This window comes from Polistes dominula, unplaced genomic scaffold, assembly GCF_049000335.1.
Source record: "Polistes dominula isolate Pdom_NZ unplaced genomic scaffold, Pdom_raw_medaka contig_77, whole genome shotgun sequence".
NCBI classification, from domain to species: domain Eukaryota; kingdom Metazoa; phylum Arthropoda; class Insecta; order Hymenoptera; family Vespidae; genus Polistes; species Polistes dominula.
The window spans coordinates 7,221,104-7,240,370 of record NW_028301152.1 but is presented as its reverse complement, the minus strand read 5'-3'; the positions used below and the strand labels follow the sequence as shown (position 1 = coordinate 7,240,370).

Sequence of the window (19,267 nt, the reverse complement as noted above, 5' to 3'; positions counted from 1 at the left end):
ATTGTGTATAATTTTAAAATAATTGGTGCCCTATTAATTTGGTTCTATACTTGTAAAAGTGCAACTAACTCAAACGATTATAAAGAAAACACTCATAATCAGTTGATCTTCTATGGTGGCTATACTAATTTGTTCACTTTCTATACAGAACATATATATAATTTTATTTAAGTATTTATTTTTGACGCCTCTTCAAGAGAATATGCATTTATGTATTATTATCATTAAAGTAATTTATCGACTGTTCACAGTTAGACAAATTTTCAAAATTAGAGATATTAAGAATAAAAGAATACAATTTTCCTTTTTTCATAATAAAACAATTTCTATGTCCAATTATTTACAAGTTCAATTCTTCTTGAGACATTTAAATGTTTTAAAATTAAAAAAAATTTTTTTTAAACGAATGGTACACCCCGTAGATACGTGTATATATGCACACCAGTACGAGAGTTTATTTGCAAGAAGATAAATCTACAGGTAACGATTTGTCATGAGACACGCGTTGCACCGTGACGTGTTAAATGTATACCACGAAAAAGTTTGACTTATGTTTCTCGAGAGATCAAATCGTTTTTGAAAATATCTTTTAAATCATTTTAACGTTATTTATTAATATAATTAATATAATTCATTAACCGTAACGTTGTCAGTAACCAGAAATTCAAAAAAAAAAAAAAACATTTTTCAACGTTTCCAACCAAAAAGTTGGATTTACGTTTTTTGAAAGATCAAATTGTTTTCAAAAATATTTTTTCGAATATCATTAATCGTAATAAGTCAATAAACAAATATTCTTGAAATACAATTTTTCAACAGAATTTTATTTTTATGTTATACGACCCAGATTGATTTCAGCAATGAATTTCTTATTTTTTTCTTAAAGTTGGATTTACGTTTTTTGAAAGATCAAATTGTTTTCAAAAATATTTTTTCGAATATCATTAATCGTAATAAGTCAATAAACAAATATTCTTGAAATACAATTTTTCAACAGAATTTTATTTTTATGTTATACGACCCAGATTGATTTCAGCAATGAATTTCTTATTTTTTTCTTATACCTACCATACCTGTCTCTTATTATATTGCTTAGAGGTTATGATGACGTATAAATGTCAGCGAGTAAACGCAATAAACGCTTCGAACGATGATTAATCGCACAGTACACAATGGTCCAATATAATTTCCTATAAATTGATTGCAGCGTGCATTCTTTAAAGTGAGTTTATTTCTTTTTTTTTTCACTACGAATGCTCGAGTGAAATTTATGAAATAGTAAAAGTTCAGAGGGTTTCGTATCAGCCATTTTTATTTGTTTACAATATATTAGTATATATATATTAGGTCTACAGGAAAATTCTGTCCATTTTTAAAACAGAATAAAATAAAATAATAAATTATTCCTAATTTGAACAATTAATTAATTGAATTACTTTTGAACTCTTCAACATGGTAGCAATTTATATATTCCATTTTAAGAAATTGGGCCTTACCCCTAGTGACGAAAAATTGAACTAATGTTTGTTTGAACATTACATTAGCCCCTCTAATATACTTTAATTATACAGGAAAAATGTTTTGATATAATGTATATTTTACGAGTTATTTTGAAATGTAACGTGACTCACCCTGTATATATAATAAATTGGTCTCACGAGATATTTTCAAACGTTTCAAAAATATAAGATTCAAAGGAGCATTAACTAAGTATTACTTATCAAAAGTAATAATTGTACACTATTATTATATCTTATGTAGATGCAAATACTCTTGTGAGATCTATTTTCCTATAATTTATGTAAAATTATACTTCCTTTATAGAATAGTATACTCTTTAGCAATGAAATTGATATTAATTTGATTTGAAAGTTTAATAAACTTCAAATACGTTTCTATTTATAAGAATTTTGTAGCATTGCATTATAAATAAATATAAATTATTTCAATTGTAAATTGAAAGTTGGTACGAATACTTTTACAATTCACTGCATATATGTGCAGTATTGTTACGTGTATTATATACATATATATATTTATATATACAGTGTCGGAGAAAATACAGGAATTATGTGCTTGCTCGTTCTCACGGTGAGAAGATACTGTAAAGAAAGGTTCGGAGAATCGAAAAGGAGAAAGAAAGAGAAAGAGAAAAAGAAAGAGAGAATAAGGTGGTCCAGAGGTTTACCTCTGAGCCTTCAGGAGACAACATCGTAAATACGATACGTCGATGACCACGTATGAAATTCCTAACACCTGTGGTCGACCATCGTGAACGATCTCACGCATGTTATATACTCCACAATTTTTTCTTTTTATCTCTTTCTCTTTCTCTTTCACACATATTCACATTTTTGAACCTTCTTTTCCGTTATAACACTGACACTTCGCATAAAACGTATACGCTTTTCTACGAAACAAACAAAAATCAAATAAGAAACAGAGAGAGATCGCGGTTTTAAGGAATCGTTCGAAACTTTTTCAGACTTTTTTCAGACTCCCAAAAAATATCTTTGAAATTTCAGAGAAACTTGATTATTAATTCCCCTTTAGCTTTACCATGAATATGTACTTTCGTTTTATTCCTTTTTCGTTATTATTCGTTTATAACCGACACATCAAGTTTCTTTATAAGTCAAGAGATTTTGCGTGCAATCTCGATAAATCAAAATTATGTAGAGAAAGAGAAAGAAAGGAAAAAAGACAAAAAAAAAATAAAAATAGGAAGAAACAGGAAAGTGGGGTGAAAAAAAGTAATAATGATACAGGTCGATGATAATAATAATAATCGTACACGCGAGTAAATCTTTTGATACGATAAAGAACATAATATTCATGTAGCATTTGCGATAAGCAATAGTTTCAATTATATCTTTATAAGATGGAAATAAATGATAAATATAATAGATAGACTCAATACTGCAAGAGAAAATGAGCAAGTAAGAGAAAGACATATGATGATATAGCAAGATCTATATTAGCGATTGAGATCACCGTTAGATCCTTAGATTAGACGAGGAAGAGAATAATTATCCGATCGAGATAAAAGTATTCTAGGTAGTTAGGTAGATACGTAGATACATAGATAAATATATCTTTTCTATGAGTTCTTTAAATAAAGTCATAAAATATATATTATAGAAGAGGAGGATCTTTGCATGTAATTTTTATCTTTGATCTCTTGATAAGGTTATATTTTCAAACATGATCAAAGAACGATTTTAGTTTTGGTACCTAAGTATACAGAGTGTTCTACAGATAAATGTTAGGATTTCAGTGGGTAAATCTATACATTAAATAAAGAAAATATTTCATATGAATATATGTATATTTGATATACATGAATTTTTGAGTAGTAGTTGTTAAAATAAAATGTTGGGAGTGTCTGCCATTTATATTAAACATTCAATTATTTGGAATTCTACGTTTCCAGAAGTTTTCATATTTTCAATCCATTTTTGTTTGCACAGCCCTAAATAAAATATATTTTGGTCATTTCAATATTAGTATACAAAACCATTATGTTAATTTTAGAACACTATTGAACACCACTGATACTACTCAAAGATTGACAAGTGTTGACCACTTAGAAATTTTAGAAATTTTAAATCATTTATTACTAGAAAACCAATGTATATATTACTTGTTATAGTGAATAATCATATGTTATTTTTTATGTAGATAAAAATCCTTAAGTATTAACATGGATATATAATAAACACTACAAATAGTAATTAATAAATGGTAATTGTTATGCAACCGTTGCCTTGATTAGTCTTTTTGAATTATTAATGCTGTTATGTCCATTGAATCAATATTTGATGGTGTAGTGTGATGTCACCAACAAAGTTGCTTGAGGTTTTCTGTTATAATAGTTGATAACACAGTCAAATTTCTTTCTTTGAGTTATAACAGCTATACTAACAACTTATAACTACTTGTTAACTTGTTAAAAGTACACTTATTTGGTATTAATGTTAAAGTACAATTGTTTCTTAGTGATGTTAAAATATAATTGGTTGTTGATATGCTACACATATTGCTACCTCGAAGAAAGCTCGAATCCCTGTAAGGATTACAAAGGTGGAGTTTAGAATACATTAATTGATCAATATCTGACAAGTCTCCCGACATTTGGGATTTCAGCAACCGGGTAAAGTAACGATCCTTTCAATATTGCATTTAAAATCTTGGTTCCTTGCATCATGTGTTTAACACTAGAACTACCAACAATTGAGATGTAGCTATCTTTACCAAAACCAGTCAAAAAATGACTAGTTTTTAAAAAAGACGTAAAAGTAGAATATTTTTATATTTCTTGACTTATTATTTTACAAAAGAAACTCCATGTTCTGAGATCTTAAAAATTATATAACAATAATAATAAATACAATAATGAAGAATATTTGGTATTAAAATATTCTTGATACCTAAAATCATGTTAAAGACCAACCAGTCAAAATGACTGGTGTGGTAGTTCTAGTATTAATATACCACCTGAAGTTGTGACATGCATTTATGAAACAACCAGTACAGATGAGTACTCATATATATTTCTATCTACCTATTTAACCGAGTCGATACACTTTGCACGCTTCATGGTCGTTATAAAAAATGCATGTCTACGTTTCGAATGAGCGTGGGCAGTACCGGCTAATAACTTAACGTTCTATTAATAGAAAGTGCGCACGAATGCGCACCTAAGTATAAAGTACACGTATGAGTACACATACAGACACATATATATATATATACTTATTCCTTTTTTTGCCTATCGATCGATCGATCGATAGATCGTTCTTGCTCGCGATCTCGAATCTGTAAAGACACGCGCGAGCCTTCTCTATCTGGTTCAGTTTGAAATTGAGCGTGGGTGAACTGCATTTTTCGAAACGCTCTCTTACGCTTGGAAATAAATATCTACCGTCTGCAATATCTACAAGTGTCTTTCAATGTTCCTTCAGACTACCTGTAGTCCTTTAAATATTTCAATTGTATCAATTGTAATAAGATGAAAATCACAAATAAATACATGAATCGTCCAGTCGCGTCCAGTCGGTTAAATCAATTTCTTCATATTTTCTAACTTTTCTGTATTTTAATTAAATAAATAATATATTTAGTTATTAAAAGAATCCTTGTTTATATATGTAACTGTTGTATTTAAAACAGATGGCTAGTATTTGTAATAAAATTCACCCTTCGCGAATTACAATCACCTGTTTGAAAACTAAATTCACCCCATTGCTAATTAGATTCATTCATTTGCAAATTAAGTTATTCTACTAAATTGCTTTCTTAAACTTTTTTAATATAAATAAAATCAAATATTAATTTATTATATACTTTACGTTTAAAAATAAGACCAAAATGTTTTATAAACATAAACCATTTGAAGTTTGATTCTAAAGTTATATGATATTTAGCTGTTTTGTGTATGTTGTTTACTAGTTTTCTTTTTTAAAGAATAACTTGGTTGCCTAGATTATCTGGTCCATCCCTACTAGATTGTTATTCGTAAGGGAAACTAAAACAAGAAGTTTATGGAACTGAGATAGCTATATTTGAGGTTATGGTAAAGTAAATTGGAGATACTGTTGCAGAAATGAATACAAATTCGTCATGTGTAAACAGAATATTAAAATGGTGTCAAACATCTTTTCGTGTAGTTGAACAACTTTTTGAATAATAATTTTAGAATAAAGTTTCAAATGAGTTATGTTTATAAAACATTTTTGTTTTATTGTTGAGTTTATTCTGTGTTCAGAACGTGTGTTATGAAAAAATCTTACTAGACACCTAGTATATGAACATTTACTTAAAAAAATAATAATCAACAACGTTTAAAAAAATAGATTTTATGATTGAAATATAGGTAATTGTTGATTCACTCTCGTAATCGGTAATCATTCAATTATTGGTTACAATGTTCGAAGGAAACAAAGTTGTATCTTAAGATCTATAGGACGAACATCTTCTCTTTGGCTGAGGGCCAAAGAAAACGAACGAACGCGTTTAAAAGTCGAGCCGCAACGTTCTCGGAGGAGAAAACGGAACGTTGCTCTCTTCGATTCGGTCGTGTTTTGTCTGGTGGCAACCTTTTGCCAACTACCGCTTTAAACTCAAGGGAGACGAGATAAAATTGTTCACGAGTCTTCCAACTCCCACGTGATTCTTCCTTTCCCGTTTTTTTTTCTTTTCTTTTTTCTTGTTGTTTCTTTTATTTACTCTTTTTTAGCGTCGACAGTTTCTCACCTAACGGCGAAATTCTTACGTCTATATAAACATGGTTAGTATTTACCGGGTCAGTATTTTTACATTTTTTTCTTCTAAGTGTTTTAAATAAATTGTACGTATTTATATAAAAAGAAAAAAAGAAACAGGTTATTTTAGGAGTCGAATATTATTTAAGTAATTTTTAAGTATCAATAAGTAATGTTTCAATATTTGTAATAAAATATCAGATAAAGATTAAGTTAAGTTAGGTTATTAGATTAAGGTAAGTTAGACACATGAGATGTTGTCTAACAATTCTGAAACAATCTTAATACAATTTTATAACCTAATATAATACAATTTGATATTGAAATTTAATTATTTATACTAAACTAAATATTTATATTATATATTCCGACTATCAAGTTACCTAATGAAAATTGCTACACCTAATATAACACACACACACACCACATCTTTTTATATTGTACAGTTAAAATACTGTATAAGAAATAACCCAATAGATCTAATAATAAACTAACCCTTCTTAACCGTTTTAAAACGGTTCAGAAATCACGCGATTTTAGTACAGAAACAAAGACATTTGAAAAGCAATATTTTCCACAGTAATTTTCCCTTTCTCATAAATGGAGCAATGGTGCCAATGAATAATCTGTGTCATTTTGCAATAACCTGCATATAGTTTACGACTTTCCTTTTCTTCCGTTTCTATTGAAAAATATTTACGGTCTAACAATAAGTAAAGTCTTTACGTATGCAACGTGCACTAGTGTAGTATTTTACTAGTAAGGTATATACACTTATCTTTCTCTCTTTTATATTTTCTTTCTCTGTTTCTTCTAGTAAAAGATCGAATCTATTCCCGATACGCTTGTGGAAAACGAAATTGCATCGGGTAGCTCTGGCTTACCGCCAATAAAACGTCGATGTCGTGATCGTTTACAAGGCCTATGCTCGTTTATTTGGTACTTCCGTTCTTGGCGATCCCACGTTGAGGATTTGTTGTTTTTCTAACATCGCCAGCTTGTTATCACGAAGAAAATTAAAGAGCCACGTCGTATTCGAATTATCGTAGAAATAAACGTGTCAAAATAAAACGAACAAATATACAGTAGAGCATCGATTATTATTTGAATTAATTAGAAAATAAAGGGCTTATGCCAAGTAAGATTACTGAAACTGATCTCAACAAGTTGTTCAATGATACTTACAGTTAGCCAATAGTATCTTTATTAAAAAAAAAAAAAAAAAAATTTTTGTTAACCCTTTACACTCGGGTGTCAATATTATAAATTTTTTAGGTACCTTTAAGTTCAATTTTTTTCAATTTTATTGCTTTCATACAATAAAAAAACATAATCTACGCAAACTTGACAAACATAGTCGAACTTTTGTTTGTTTTAATGGAGAATTTGAAGTTTCTTGTTTAACGTATACAAAATATCTTTTAAAACTCTGTAGAAGAACTTTACATATTTTATTTTGTTTTCTTTTTTTTTAGACGTAGTTAAAACCTTCGCAATTTGGTCGTCTAAGTTTCAGATACCCTGTATATTTTAATGTATAAAGGAAACAATGAAAGAGAAGTTTTTTTACCTTGCACCAACGACGACTTGCTGTCTAGCAACATCAAAAAGCAGCTGCGAGTATGTTGTCACACCTTCTTCACGAAACATGCTGCTATCCACCAGATCTGTAAAGCAAAAAATTGAAACGACACGTTTGATGATATTTTGTATTATCTTTGAAGAGTATTTAAATTTGAAACATAGAATATCTTGGGAGATATATTTTTTTCTTTTGTTGACCATATGCATACGAATAAGAAAGAAGCAGGTGTGAAAATTTGCTGAGAGGTGTCATAATTACCTAATCGGCAGGTAGCAGATTATTCGATGTAAATTTAGAAATATATGCGTCTATTTTATATACAGCGACTCTAAAGAAACTAAAATATGAATTCATAAAGTTGGCTCACCAAAGTGTACTTTTAGAAGTACATTTCAAGTTTAGTAAAGTTGATTTCCCGTATAAAAAATACGAAAACGTAGAATAACAATTTTTTATGTGAAGTTTTGTTTCCAAGAAAATTGTCTATAAAGTTTTATTAAGTACATGTATAAATGTTTTTTTTTTTACTTGGGTACTTTGCTAACAATTTGCTAACAAGCTTAGATTGCATTACTATATTTAAGTTCCAATAATATACAGATATATTTAAGTTATATATTGCAAACCATGAGAGTATTTTCCATTTGGTTATAAATAAATTATTGCCAAATGGACTGCTGATAACATTTCTCGAGTTTTGATTTCTTTAAATGTAGATATGCATGATATTACTGTCTGAATATATATCTAGTTCTCCATTATTTTTAGCATATACTCCTGAATGAGACCTCATAAATAAAAATCAAGTGGAGTTAAAACCAGTGACATTGTTAAAAAATACGAACAGAGTTTAAGTGTTGTGATCAAGTACGAAGAAACCCATTCAACCGATTCTCGTTACTTCTCAAGTACACATGTACTTGATGGAACTTCACAGTCCATTTCCTTGAAAATGAAGCCTTGTAGATAAAATTCTTATTTTACATTTCCAACTTATTTTTATATGCGAAATTAATTTTTTTTCAGTTTAAACCATAATTTTGAGTATACTCTACATGTATATCTCTAATAAGGTTTCTTATGAATAATCCATTTCCTCGTAAACGAAGCCTTGTAGAAAAAATGATCATCATTCAATTTACTTCTATACGTGAAATTAATTTGTTTTAATTTTTATAGATTACAATTAATTTAATAAATGAATAGAAAAATGTAATTTGAAATTTGCAGAATTCACAATTTAGAAGAAAAAATATGTTTCCTAATTGCCTGTCATTTTCAATGAAGGTGCATTTATTATTTGACATTATCAACTTTTTTATGTACATAAAATTAACTTCATTTTAACTTTTATCATAATTTCTTATAAACTCTGTATATTTTTGATAAATTTCTTTTTTATAATGAAGATTTTGTAAGAAGGTTTTAACCTGACTGACGTTTCATTATTTTTTCTAACAAGTAAGCCCCTCCGTGCTCGTAGAAAATTCATGGAATATCATTTTCTGAGAAAGCTTCGCGAAAACATTTTAAATTCAGTAAAGTGGTCCAAGAACTCGAGGGATCTGGGGAATGGACCGATCGAGGCGTAAAACCGAGTCGAGTTAAGTCGAAGTTGAGTCGGAAGACCGGCTCGTAAAGCGACCCTTCGATACTCGTTGCACGACGACGAGTGCGAAAAGAAGAAAAGGAAAGGTAAAAATAAGAAAAAGTCGAAGGAAGGATCGTGCGACGTCGAGAGCTGTAACGTTGGCATCGTTTTAACGATTACAAAGGGAAGAGTTTATACGGAGAGCTTTTTCCACCTTTTTTGTACTCCTCTCGTTCTCTTTTATGCCATCTATGTCCTACTCTTACGTATATAGGGATACCAGGACAAGTTGATACATGGACAGGTTAATACAACGATATTATTTGGATACTATTAAGGTACACGTGGTTTCATCAGTATTTCATGTTTTTAATTTATTGTCTGACCATTTATGGGAAACCATTTGTTAATACAACATATTTTTGCAACACGGTTTAAGAATTAGGAGTATCATCCTACTGTATTATTTGAACACTGTGTAGATAGATGTCATTGGATACTTTCAGTGTTTGATAGTTTTAGGTTATGGTTTCTATATTTTCAGGCAATTTTATAATACGACATTTTTATAACATAGTCTAACTCTAAAATGATTTGGGAACTGGGGAAATCTCTGTACAGCAGGGGTATTTTTACAATATGGTTCCCCTGTAACACGGTTGGGGAATTGAGGAAATCTCCATACAATTCGGGATGTGATAAGAATTTTTAAGAGTATGCAATGTCATTTGATATTTTTCATTCGAACACGTAAATGTGTTGGATCAAATTTACATATGGCTTATTAGATTTTTAGACTTTTAATTTCATTTGATTAGCTGTGAATCAAATTTTATTTATAAATTTATTAAAGATACTCTCTTTAATAGTTTTTATATTAAATTGTACAATGTTATAATACTTAAAATTTATACTTTCAATATTTTATCAAAAAACACCAACCATTTTAAACAAAATATTAACTCCTTAAGTTGCACGCGGCGTTGTATTACGTTGCGACAAAATTGTTGTTTCTTAAGGGGTTAAACCAATATTTTGGTTTATATTTAATAATATAATTTTGTGTATACACAATATTGTGTATAATATATAAACAACCTATATATATATTTTTTTTCGAAAATAATGAATTCAAACAAAAATACCAATAATAATTAGAAACTGTATAAAAATGTATCAACTTATCCCTTGATCGTCCTTATCTTATTTTACTTGTCCCTATGTTAGGTACATACGCACATCACGTATTGAGAGAGAAACGTACGCGCGTATGCGATTGCCAGCGCCTTCCCGGAACAGTTTTTCCATCCTAAGCGAACTAGTTTAGCTCTCTGCTAAAGGAGCCGGTTGTACCTCTTTCCATCTCTCAATAGTTCTTTCTCTTTTCATCCTTAGTGTCTACTTGTCTACTTGCTAGCTCCTTCTATCGTTATTTCTTCGTCTATCTCAATTCCACAGCACGCTCGTGACTTTTCATGCCGGTAAACTCGTTTCGATATATCCATGTGGGAGAATGGATAATACTGAAACCTTACCGAGGGGTGCTTTCGATAAGAAGAGCCGCATTTCAGTTATGTTCCAGAAGTCACTTCCCCCCTCCCCCTCTGTCTATCTGTGTGTGTGTTGTGTTTTTTTCTTTCTTATTTGACAAACCTACATACGTAACAGATCGATCGTGATGCTGTTTGAGATTCGTGTTTTGAATTAATATTGGCTCCATGACGAAACTTCGTGTTCTCCGGCATGTCAAATAAAGAAAGATAAAGAAAATCTTTCATAAAGTATTCCATACTTATCACGCACGCATGCACGCACACCTGTAGGAGACATAAAACGTCAAATATTTCGATGACATTTTTTATCGGACTGTTAGGAAAGTTCGTAGTAATTTATAAAAGAAAATTAAGAAGCAACACTTTTATATTTTCATATTTTAAATATTTTAATATACGAAAGTATATATATATGTTAAAATGTTCCTTTGACGACAGCAACGTTTTTACAAAATGACCCTCGACACGCTTTCACATAACGCATCGCATCTCGTGGAAAGGACGTGAAAATTTTCAGACCAGCAACGACAACGATGATGACGTCTTTCGAGCTCTCGAAAGAGTGACAGCCAATTAGGCACGCGCCTGTAAAGAGCCTATGCTTACTGCAAGAGAGAGAGAGAGAGAGAGAGAGAGAGAGAGAGAGAGAGAGAGAGAATACTCCAGAACGACTATTTTTTTTTTTTTACTTCTTATATTTCATTTCTTTCGATGTCGTCGAGTTAACGAAAAAAAAAAAAAATAACATTCATGAACTTATCTCGTTACAGATAAAAAAATATACAAGTTTTCAAGACGTGTCTCATGGACACGTTTAAAGTTTCCTTTTATATAAAGTGTATCTCAAAAATATTTAATGAATTGTTTTTAGTAATAAGTCATTTGTTAATTTTGATAAACATTTATAATTGATTTTTCAAATTTAGATAAAAAATTGGGGTAACTTTCATAGATTAACACATTAGGCCCTTTTTACCGGACTTGTCATTCAGGCCATTTAATTTTGCTTTAACAAAATCATTCATTACATGTAATTATTAATTATTGTAAATATAACAATTAAACAAACTTATGTGCTTTGTTCTATACTGCATTTTGTATAATGAATCAATATTTTAATAAGAATATTTTTGTACAGAATTAAATTTGTTATAAATTTATTATATTGTTTTATAAATATATAATATATATAAATATAACTAATAATTTATATATATTATAATATAATAACTAAATATTATATATATATTATATAATATTATAAATTTATTTTCAGTGCATTTTAAATAAATTATATATTATAATTAATAAATAATATATATATTAAATAAATATGTTTAATGTGGTAAGTGTATCACCTATGGTACACGTGGTCTGAAGAGCAAGTTTAACGTATACCACCGGTGGTACACGTGGCACGCAACGTGTTAAATGTTTGCCAGTATATGTACGTTCTATGAAAATAATTCATTTGAATGTGTTTTTTTCACGAAAGGACCTAATTATAATTATCTTTCGGTAATCACGTTCTCGCCCTCGAAATGGCGCACCTTTTCTACGGACTTTACTCGGATGGAAAGTTCAACGTGGGTGGCTCAATTTTCTTCTCTCGATATAATCCTCATCTCTTTTTCTTTCTTTCTTTCTTTCTTTCTTTCTTTCTTTCTTAGGTAGAGGTACCTGCGAAATTGCAGTCTACAAATAAGGACGCGAACGGAGCTCCACTTCGTTCTTGCATAATCTTGCATTTCGTGTGTATGCACACGTATGATTCTCTCTCTCTATCTTTCTCTCTCTTTCTTTCTTTTTTTCTCTTTTCTCTTTTCCTCAGCTTCCTTCTTCGATTCGTTGCAGGACCGAACATCGAAGCACGTGGGTGGTTTCACGGACACTCGATAATTCTCGAAATTAGTCCCGACGAAGTGGTGAACACGAAATTGCATAGAAAGAAAACAAGATAAAAAGAAAAAGAGGCGGAGAAAGAGAGAGAGAGAGAGAGAGAGAGAGAAAGTATATACCCTATATCTATAATATTTATACAGAGTGATTCACAAGTCATGATCAGTAAAGATTACTCTGTTATTAGCAATTTGATCAGAGATATTTTATCAGACAAAACATGTTTTAAAATGATTGTAGTGTATATTTTATTAATTTATGGTTTTTATTATTTTTTATAGTAATCTTCAATGTTTACTGATAAACCTAATTCAGTAAGTACATTTATGATAATTATTTCACATATTATGTTATTATAATGCGAATTGCATGCACAGCTAGTAATGTGACAGTGTTAAATATTCTTTAATTCGATGTCTATGTAAGTGCATTGCAATTGATGAATATCACTTTCATCATAGCTTAAATTAAGGTAAAAATATTTCTTTAATCTTTTCTCGAACCAGATGAAAAAACAAAGCGTAACACATGTTATATTATGATACTTATCGAATTTATCTTGAAAACTTTTAACAGATGGGCGTAGAAATATTGTAGGTTTACTAGCAAAAAAAATCGCTTGCAAGATGACCTTGAAAGATAATGTAAAAATAAAATAAGGAAAAAATTTGATGTAATCGCGTTAAAGCTTTCTTGAAACTATGTAATACCTGATAAAAGCATATTCGATCAAACTACTGATAAGAGAATAATCTCTACTGATTACGATACGTGAATCACCTTATATATGCATATACATATATGTATAAATAGGATGCAGCAATGTTCAGTGCTTTCAAGGCGTGGGTTGTTTGTGTATCATCTAACCATTCAATGGTTTTCGTCGCACGATTATCCGCATTATCGAGCGTATCATTAAATGACCAGATTATTATTTCGTTTCTTTGCGGAAATACTTTACGGTCAATTTATTTCTTCGCGAATTACAGGAATTTTATTTGTTTATTTTTTTAAATTTTATTTATTAGATGAGTAATTTTATAGATTATTTTTTTATTAATATTTTATTAATATTTATTTATAATAAAATGTTTATATATTGAATATGTGGTCATTTTAAAAAATCATATGAATATTTACAAAAATTGTCAGTTCAGTGGTTCGAATTATGTGAGTTACTTCGTTTGGTTTTTATTTACGTGAAATAAAATTGGGTGAATTTTGTGAAATAATTTCTGTAGTACAAAAAAGTAAATGTTAAAAATTTTCATATATATTTACAAATAAAAAATAATAATAAACGTTTCATAAAACAGTAATAAATTCATTTTTTATATTTATTAAATTTTCAAATAAAGACCACCCACAAATAGAACCGATTTCCTTTATCGATAAAAAAAGGATAAGAAAAGAGCAAAAATCTGAAAGAAAAAGAAAAAAATATCCAAAGAAGAAAAACAAACCTACTTGAAAAGCTTTATATAGTCGTCGAAGAAGTAAACGAGGTATCTACGCTACACCTTACCTGATTCGCCGAAGAACGTGAAAGATCGTAAAAGCGTCGATTCCTTATAGGAACCCTTCGTACGATAGTACGACGATCCTTTCATCGTCGTGTCGTTCTCTTCCTCTTTCGTTCCTTTTTCATCCTTTGGAGGTTTCCTCTAGCTGGTGAGGAAAGGAAACTCGATTCCGCAAAGGGACGTATACATTTCTTTCGATCTTCCACATATCAGCAGGCATTCATACACACACACACACACACACACACACACACACACACACACACACACACACACACACACACACACACACACACACACACACATCCCCACACACATCCCCACACACATCCCCACACACATCACAGATATACATTCACATGATACAAACATACCCAGATATATGTATATACACAATACATATGCGAATATATATATATATATATATATATATATATATATATATATATATATATAATATGTACATACAAATACATAGAATTAAACGCACAAATTTACTTGCATACATCGATATAATACATACACAAATTTAAACCACATATTATAGATACACATAGTATATATAGACATAAATGAATTTACACTATCAGATATGTACGCATATACAGAGATATATTCGTATAAATTATAAATAACCACGCAAACGAGTTAAGGGACACGAGTTTCTCCTCTGCAAAATAGCATACAGTACAATTACATATAAATGGATGCGTGTAGGATGAGGGAGCTCCAGTTAGCATAACCTGATCTCGAAGGTCTCTTGTGGGTCTGCTTACTACCCTTCGTTTACTATTTTTCTTTTCTTTGATATATTTTCAATTCGAAAGAGGACTCTCTAGATGATCCTGCTTGCCAGCATTACTCTCTCTCTCTCTCTCTCTCTCTCTCTCTCTCTCTCTCTCTCTCCATTTCTTTTTCTATTTTTCTTCTCTTTCTTCGACTGTGGATCTTAAAGAGTGGACGAGATTGATGGTCATGTAATGGCACTTCCACTACTACTGCTACTACTATTACTATTACTATTACTATTACTATTTCTATTACTATTACTAATACCACTGCTTATTTTTGCGGAAGGATGAAAGCAGAAGGATAAAAGGAAGCTGGAAAAGGGTTGGTCGATCTCTTCGTTCCTCGACCATCATAATGACATTGACTTCCCTTAGGAAAAGAAAAACCTATTGTTTACTGTATTTGTGTACTTTTTCTTGGGTTTCATGTTTCTTTTTTTTGGCCTTTTTTTATATGGATCCAAAATTTCATCTGTCCCAAAAGAAGATTCGTTTAAAGTAAACTTAAATTATACGAGATTAATTCTTGGAAACAACATAATACAGGACCACCGATAACAATAACATTTGATAATTTTGAAAGTTACTTGTATTTTATTATAATAATTCAAGATATTGCAGTAATACAGCGTTTATAGTTCTGTAGAATTTAGATTTTTATTAATTTTTAATCAATTGGTAGTTCAATTGGTAGAAGTGATATTGTGGATTTATGTTAACAAAAAAGATAACATTAATACATACAGTTACAATGTAAAATAGCAGTGAGAACATTTCTGTGTCTCACTGTAAATATGAATAATCTTGTGAGACCAATTTTGTATCATTTAAGTAAAATTATATTTCTCTCGCAATAAAATGTTGTAATTATGTTATAAAATTTATATCAATTTGAAAGTTTAATAATTCTTAAATAGGTTTCCCGTGTATAAGAATTTTGAAGCTTTGCATTATAAATGAATATCAATTATTCAAAATTTATAATAGGAGCAGAATACGACTACTACTCACAGTTATGAATAAATAAGGATTTCTAAGTGAGAGAGAATTGTGATCAGAAAGTTTATAAATAAATTAATACATATATATGAATATCAAAGTTAGAAATGGATTTGTTCATAAATGTAATTATTAATAATAATCTGAACATTTTTTTATCCGAACACTTACGTCTCCGATAATTTTAGATAATCGGGGTTTTACTGTATTTGGAATTTAAAGTAATAAATAATTTTTTAATTTTACATGTTTTTAGAGATTAAAAATAATTTTTGGATTCTATTATTAAAATATTCATATTATAGTACAATTAATAATTTGATTGATACTTTTTGTTTTTAGGCGTGGTTACAACAGAGGTTAGGTTGTATAATTCAATTTTTATTTTTAACAGTCTGCTTACAATACCTTATACACAACGGACAAAGTAATTTTCTCTGTCTCACTTTATCGGTTAGTCTTCCACTTATGGGGATTGGTAATACAGTACGACAACATACAGTACAGAACAAAAGTATTGGCATTGTTGAAATGTTCTTTTAATATTATTGATCAAATTTTAATAATTAGGTTAGTTTATTTCAGTTTTTTGTAAAATATATTTTTCGATTCTAACTTTGAAGTATATTATCAGTCATGAAGATTCCATTGGTTTATACTATAAAATCACATGTATTTTGTACAGATTTCTAGAACATATAATATAATAAAAATATGAATTCGTGTAAATACTTTTGTTCGATACTGTATATTCATGAACCATTCTCCCTATTTCAACCCCTCATTTGAAAAGTTAACACTTTTAGTGATCATTTTTCTTGTTTATATTTTTTCCCCGTTTAACATTTCTATTTTCGTCACGCTCTTGAAAAATTTTACCCCTAATACCAACAAAAATATTTTCTTTTTAAAAAGTAAATAACAAAGATGAATTTTACAGAATAAGAGAGGAGGATGAGTTGACGGAAAAAATGAACACAATAAAAAAAAACATCTGTCCCCATGTAAAGAAAAATGCGTCTTGAATTTATTGTTCAAGGGAAAAGTTCAGAGAAAAAAAAATGTTTGTGTTAAGTTCATCGATCTGATAAAAAAAAGTTAGTCTACGAGTATACCTAGTAGTAGTAGTTTAGTTTAGTCGTGAAAGTCTATCATTCGAAATTCTCTTTAAAGAAGAAGAAGAAGAAGAATAAGAAGGAATAAGGGAAAGGAACGAAAAGAAACACGTACGTGAAATAACGCGGTCTCATTGATCGTCCCAGAGATCGATTCCTCGTACGATTTCTCCATTCGAATTCTCCTGTAAGAATCGACGCACTAATGGGGCTTCTTTACAGCTTGGAAGTAACTTCACAAACTTATACAGGATATTTTCCTTAACACTTTTTTAGCTATTCTTTTCTATTAGGTGTAGAGACATTAATTCGATGATTTAATATTTTATTGGATGTTTTAAAAAGAATATCAAGATTTTATTTGTTTATTATATCTTTTACAATTAAATTAAGTGTACAGTAAAGATGATTTAACGGATAAATGAAAGGGTACAAATTCCTGGTTTTAGTTATGGCCATGTTCGTAAATTTGTTTCGTATATTTTCCACTTGGATGCGCTAGTAGCAAAAATGGCGATACCTTTGTACTAATTTATAAAGATCTGTAATTAGTGTTCACAAAAACTGTTTTATATTAAAAACTTTATTAATAAATTAATTTTAAACTTTATTATTGATAACAACGTATTTTTAATTGAAAAATGTAATCATCTTTCAAGTGTTTTCATACTAAAATTATATAAAATTCTAATTTCCTATGAACGGTCGAAAGAATTAATTTGCTTAATCAATTAACTTTATGAAAAAATAAAGTGAGAAATTAATTATTAAAAAAAAAGGAAAGGTACACATGTTGTTGTATCATTTATTATTCAAATTTTTCTTATTTAGTGTTATTAAATATAATTATATAAAAGAAAATTTATATTGAATATCGAAAGTTGAATATCAATTGAATGCTGTGGTATTCAAGGAGTAACAAAGTTTTTAAATGAAGTTAATCGTTTTAGTCCATAGACAGTTGATGGCATAAAATAAAAAGAAACACCCTATATATATATATATATATATATATATATATATATATATATATATATATAGTACAGGGTATTCAATTTGGATCCTACCAATAGATGTTAGTAAATTATTCGATTAAAAGTAAGAAACAAAAATGTTACGTAAACATAAAATTGTACAAATTATTATTATTCAATGGTCATTAATTATTAAATAATAAATTTATTTTAAATATAAACAAATAAGCACAAGTCAAGTATTGTGATAATAAAATTGTTAATAATTCTAAAACTAAAGTTAATTTTTTATGAAAGTAAATTGCAAAGTGAAAGGTTCATAAATTTTCTATGACATTAATATCTGTTAATATTTGAGGTTAAAAAAATGGCGGGGCAAAGATAGAAACAAGGTGTTTAAAATTGGAAAAAAAAATAATACCGAGAGAGAAAAGAAAAACTACTCTTGATAAAGTTATTACCTAACGTAATGACCACTCGACAGGATGGTAATTAAATAAAAACTCGTTAATATATATCGTGACGTTCGATATAAGTACCGTGAACGTTTTATTGCACTTTTGGGATGCGATTCATCGTCCCTCTTACTTCTCATTTGCGCCATAACGAAAAGATCTTTCGATCGTGAAAAAGCACGTATAACACTCAAAATAAATTCTATCGTATCTTAATAACAAGCTCTTGAAAATATTTTGTTAGATAGCGTACAAGCTGCTCCAATATGTTGACTTTTTGAACTCTTATGTCACTCCTGAGATAACAACGATAATTATTTGCTTGTTGTCGCATATTTTTTACTTAATTGTTGTTATTTATTGCCTTATAAACGTCATATCGTAGACAACTAATAATTTTATCATTTTTTTATTCTACCTTTTTTCAAGAAATGATTAAAAATAAATTTTACGATAAATAAATAAATAAATTAACAATACATAAAATTTTGTTTAAATAATGAACGTTACTGATTAACT

General features: G+C 29.2%; 1 protein-coding gene across 1 annotated transcript in view; it reads right to left on the bottom strand.

Annotated features, from left to right (window-relative positions):
- Window positions 1-19,267, bottom strand: part of Sema5c (Semaphorin 5c) — an 80,430-nt gene that overhangs the window by 16,490 nt on the left and 44,673 nt on the right. Inside the window, exon 3 of the mRNA XM_015325726.2 lies at window positions 7,834-7,930. Coding sequence (XP_015181212.1) covers window positions 7,834-7,930 — 97 coding nt within the window. The remainder of the gene's footprint in view (window positions 1-7,833; window positions 7,931-19,267) is intronic.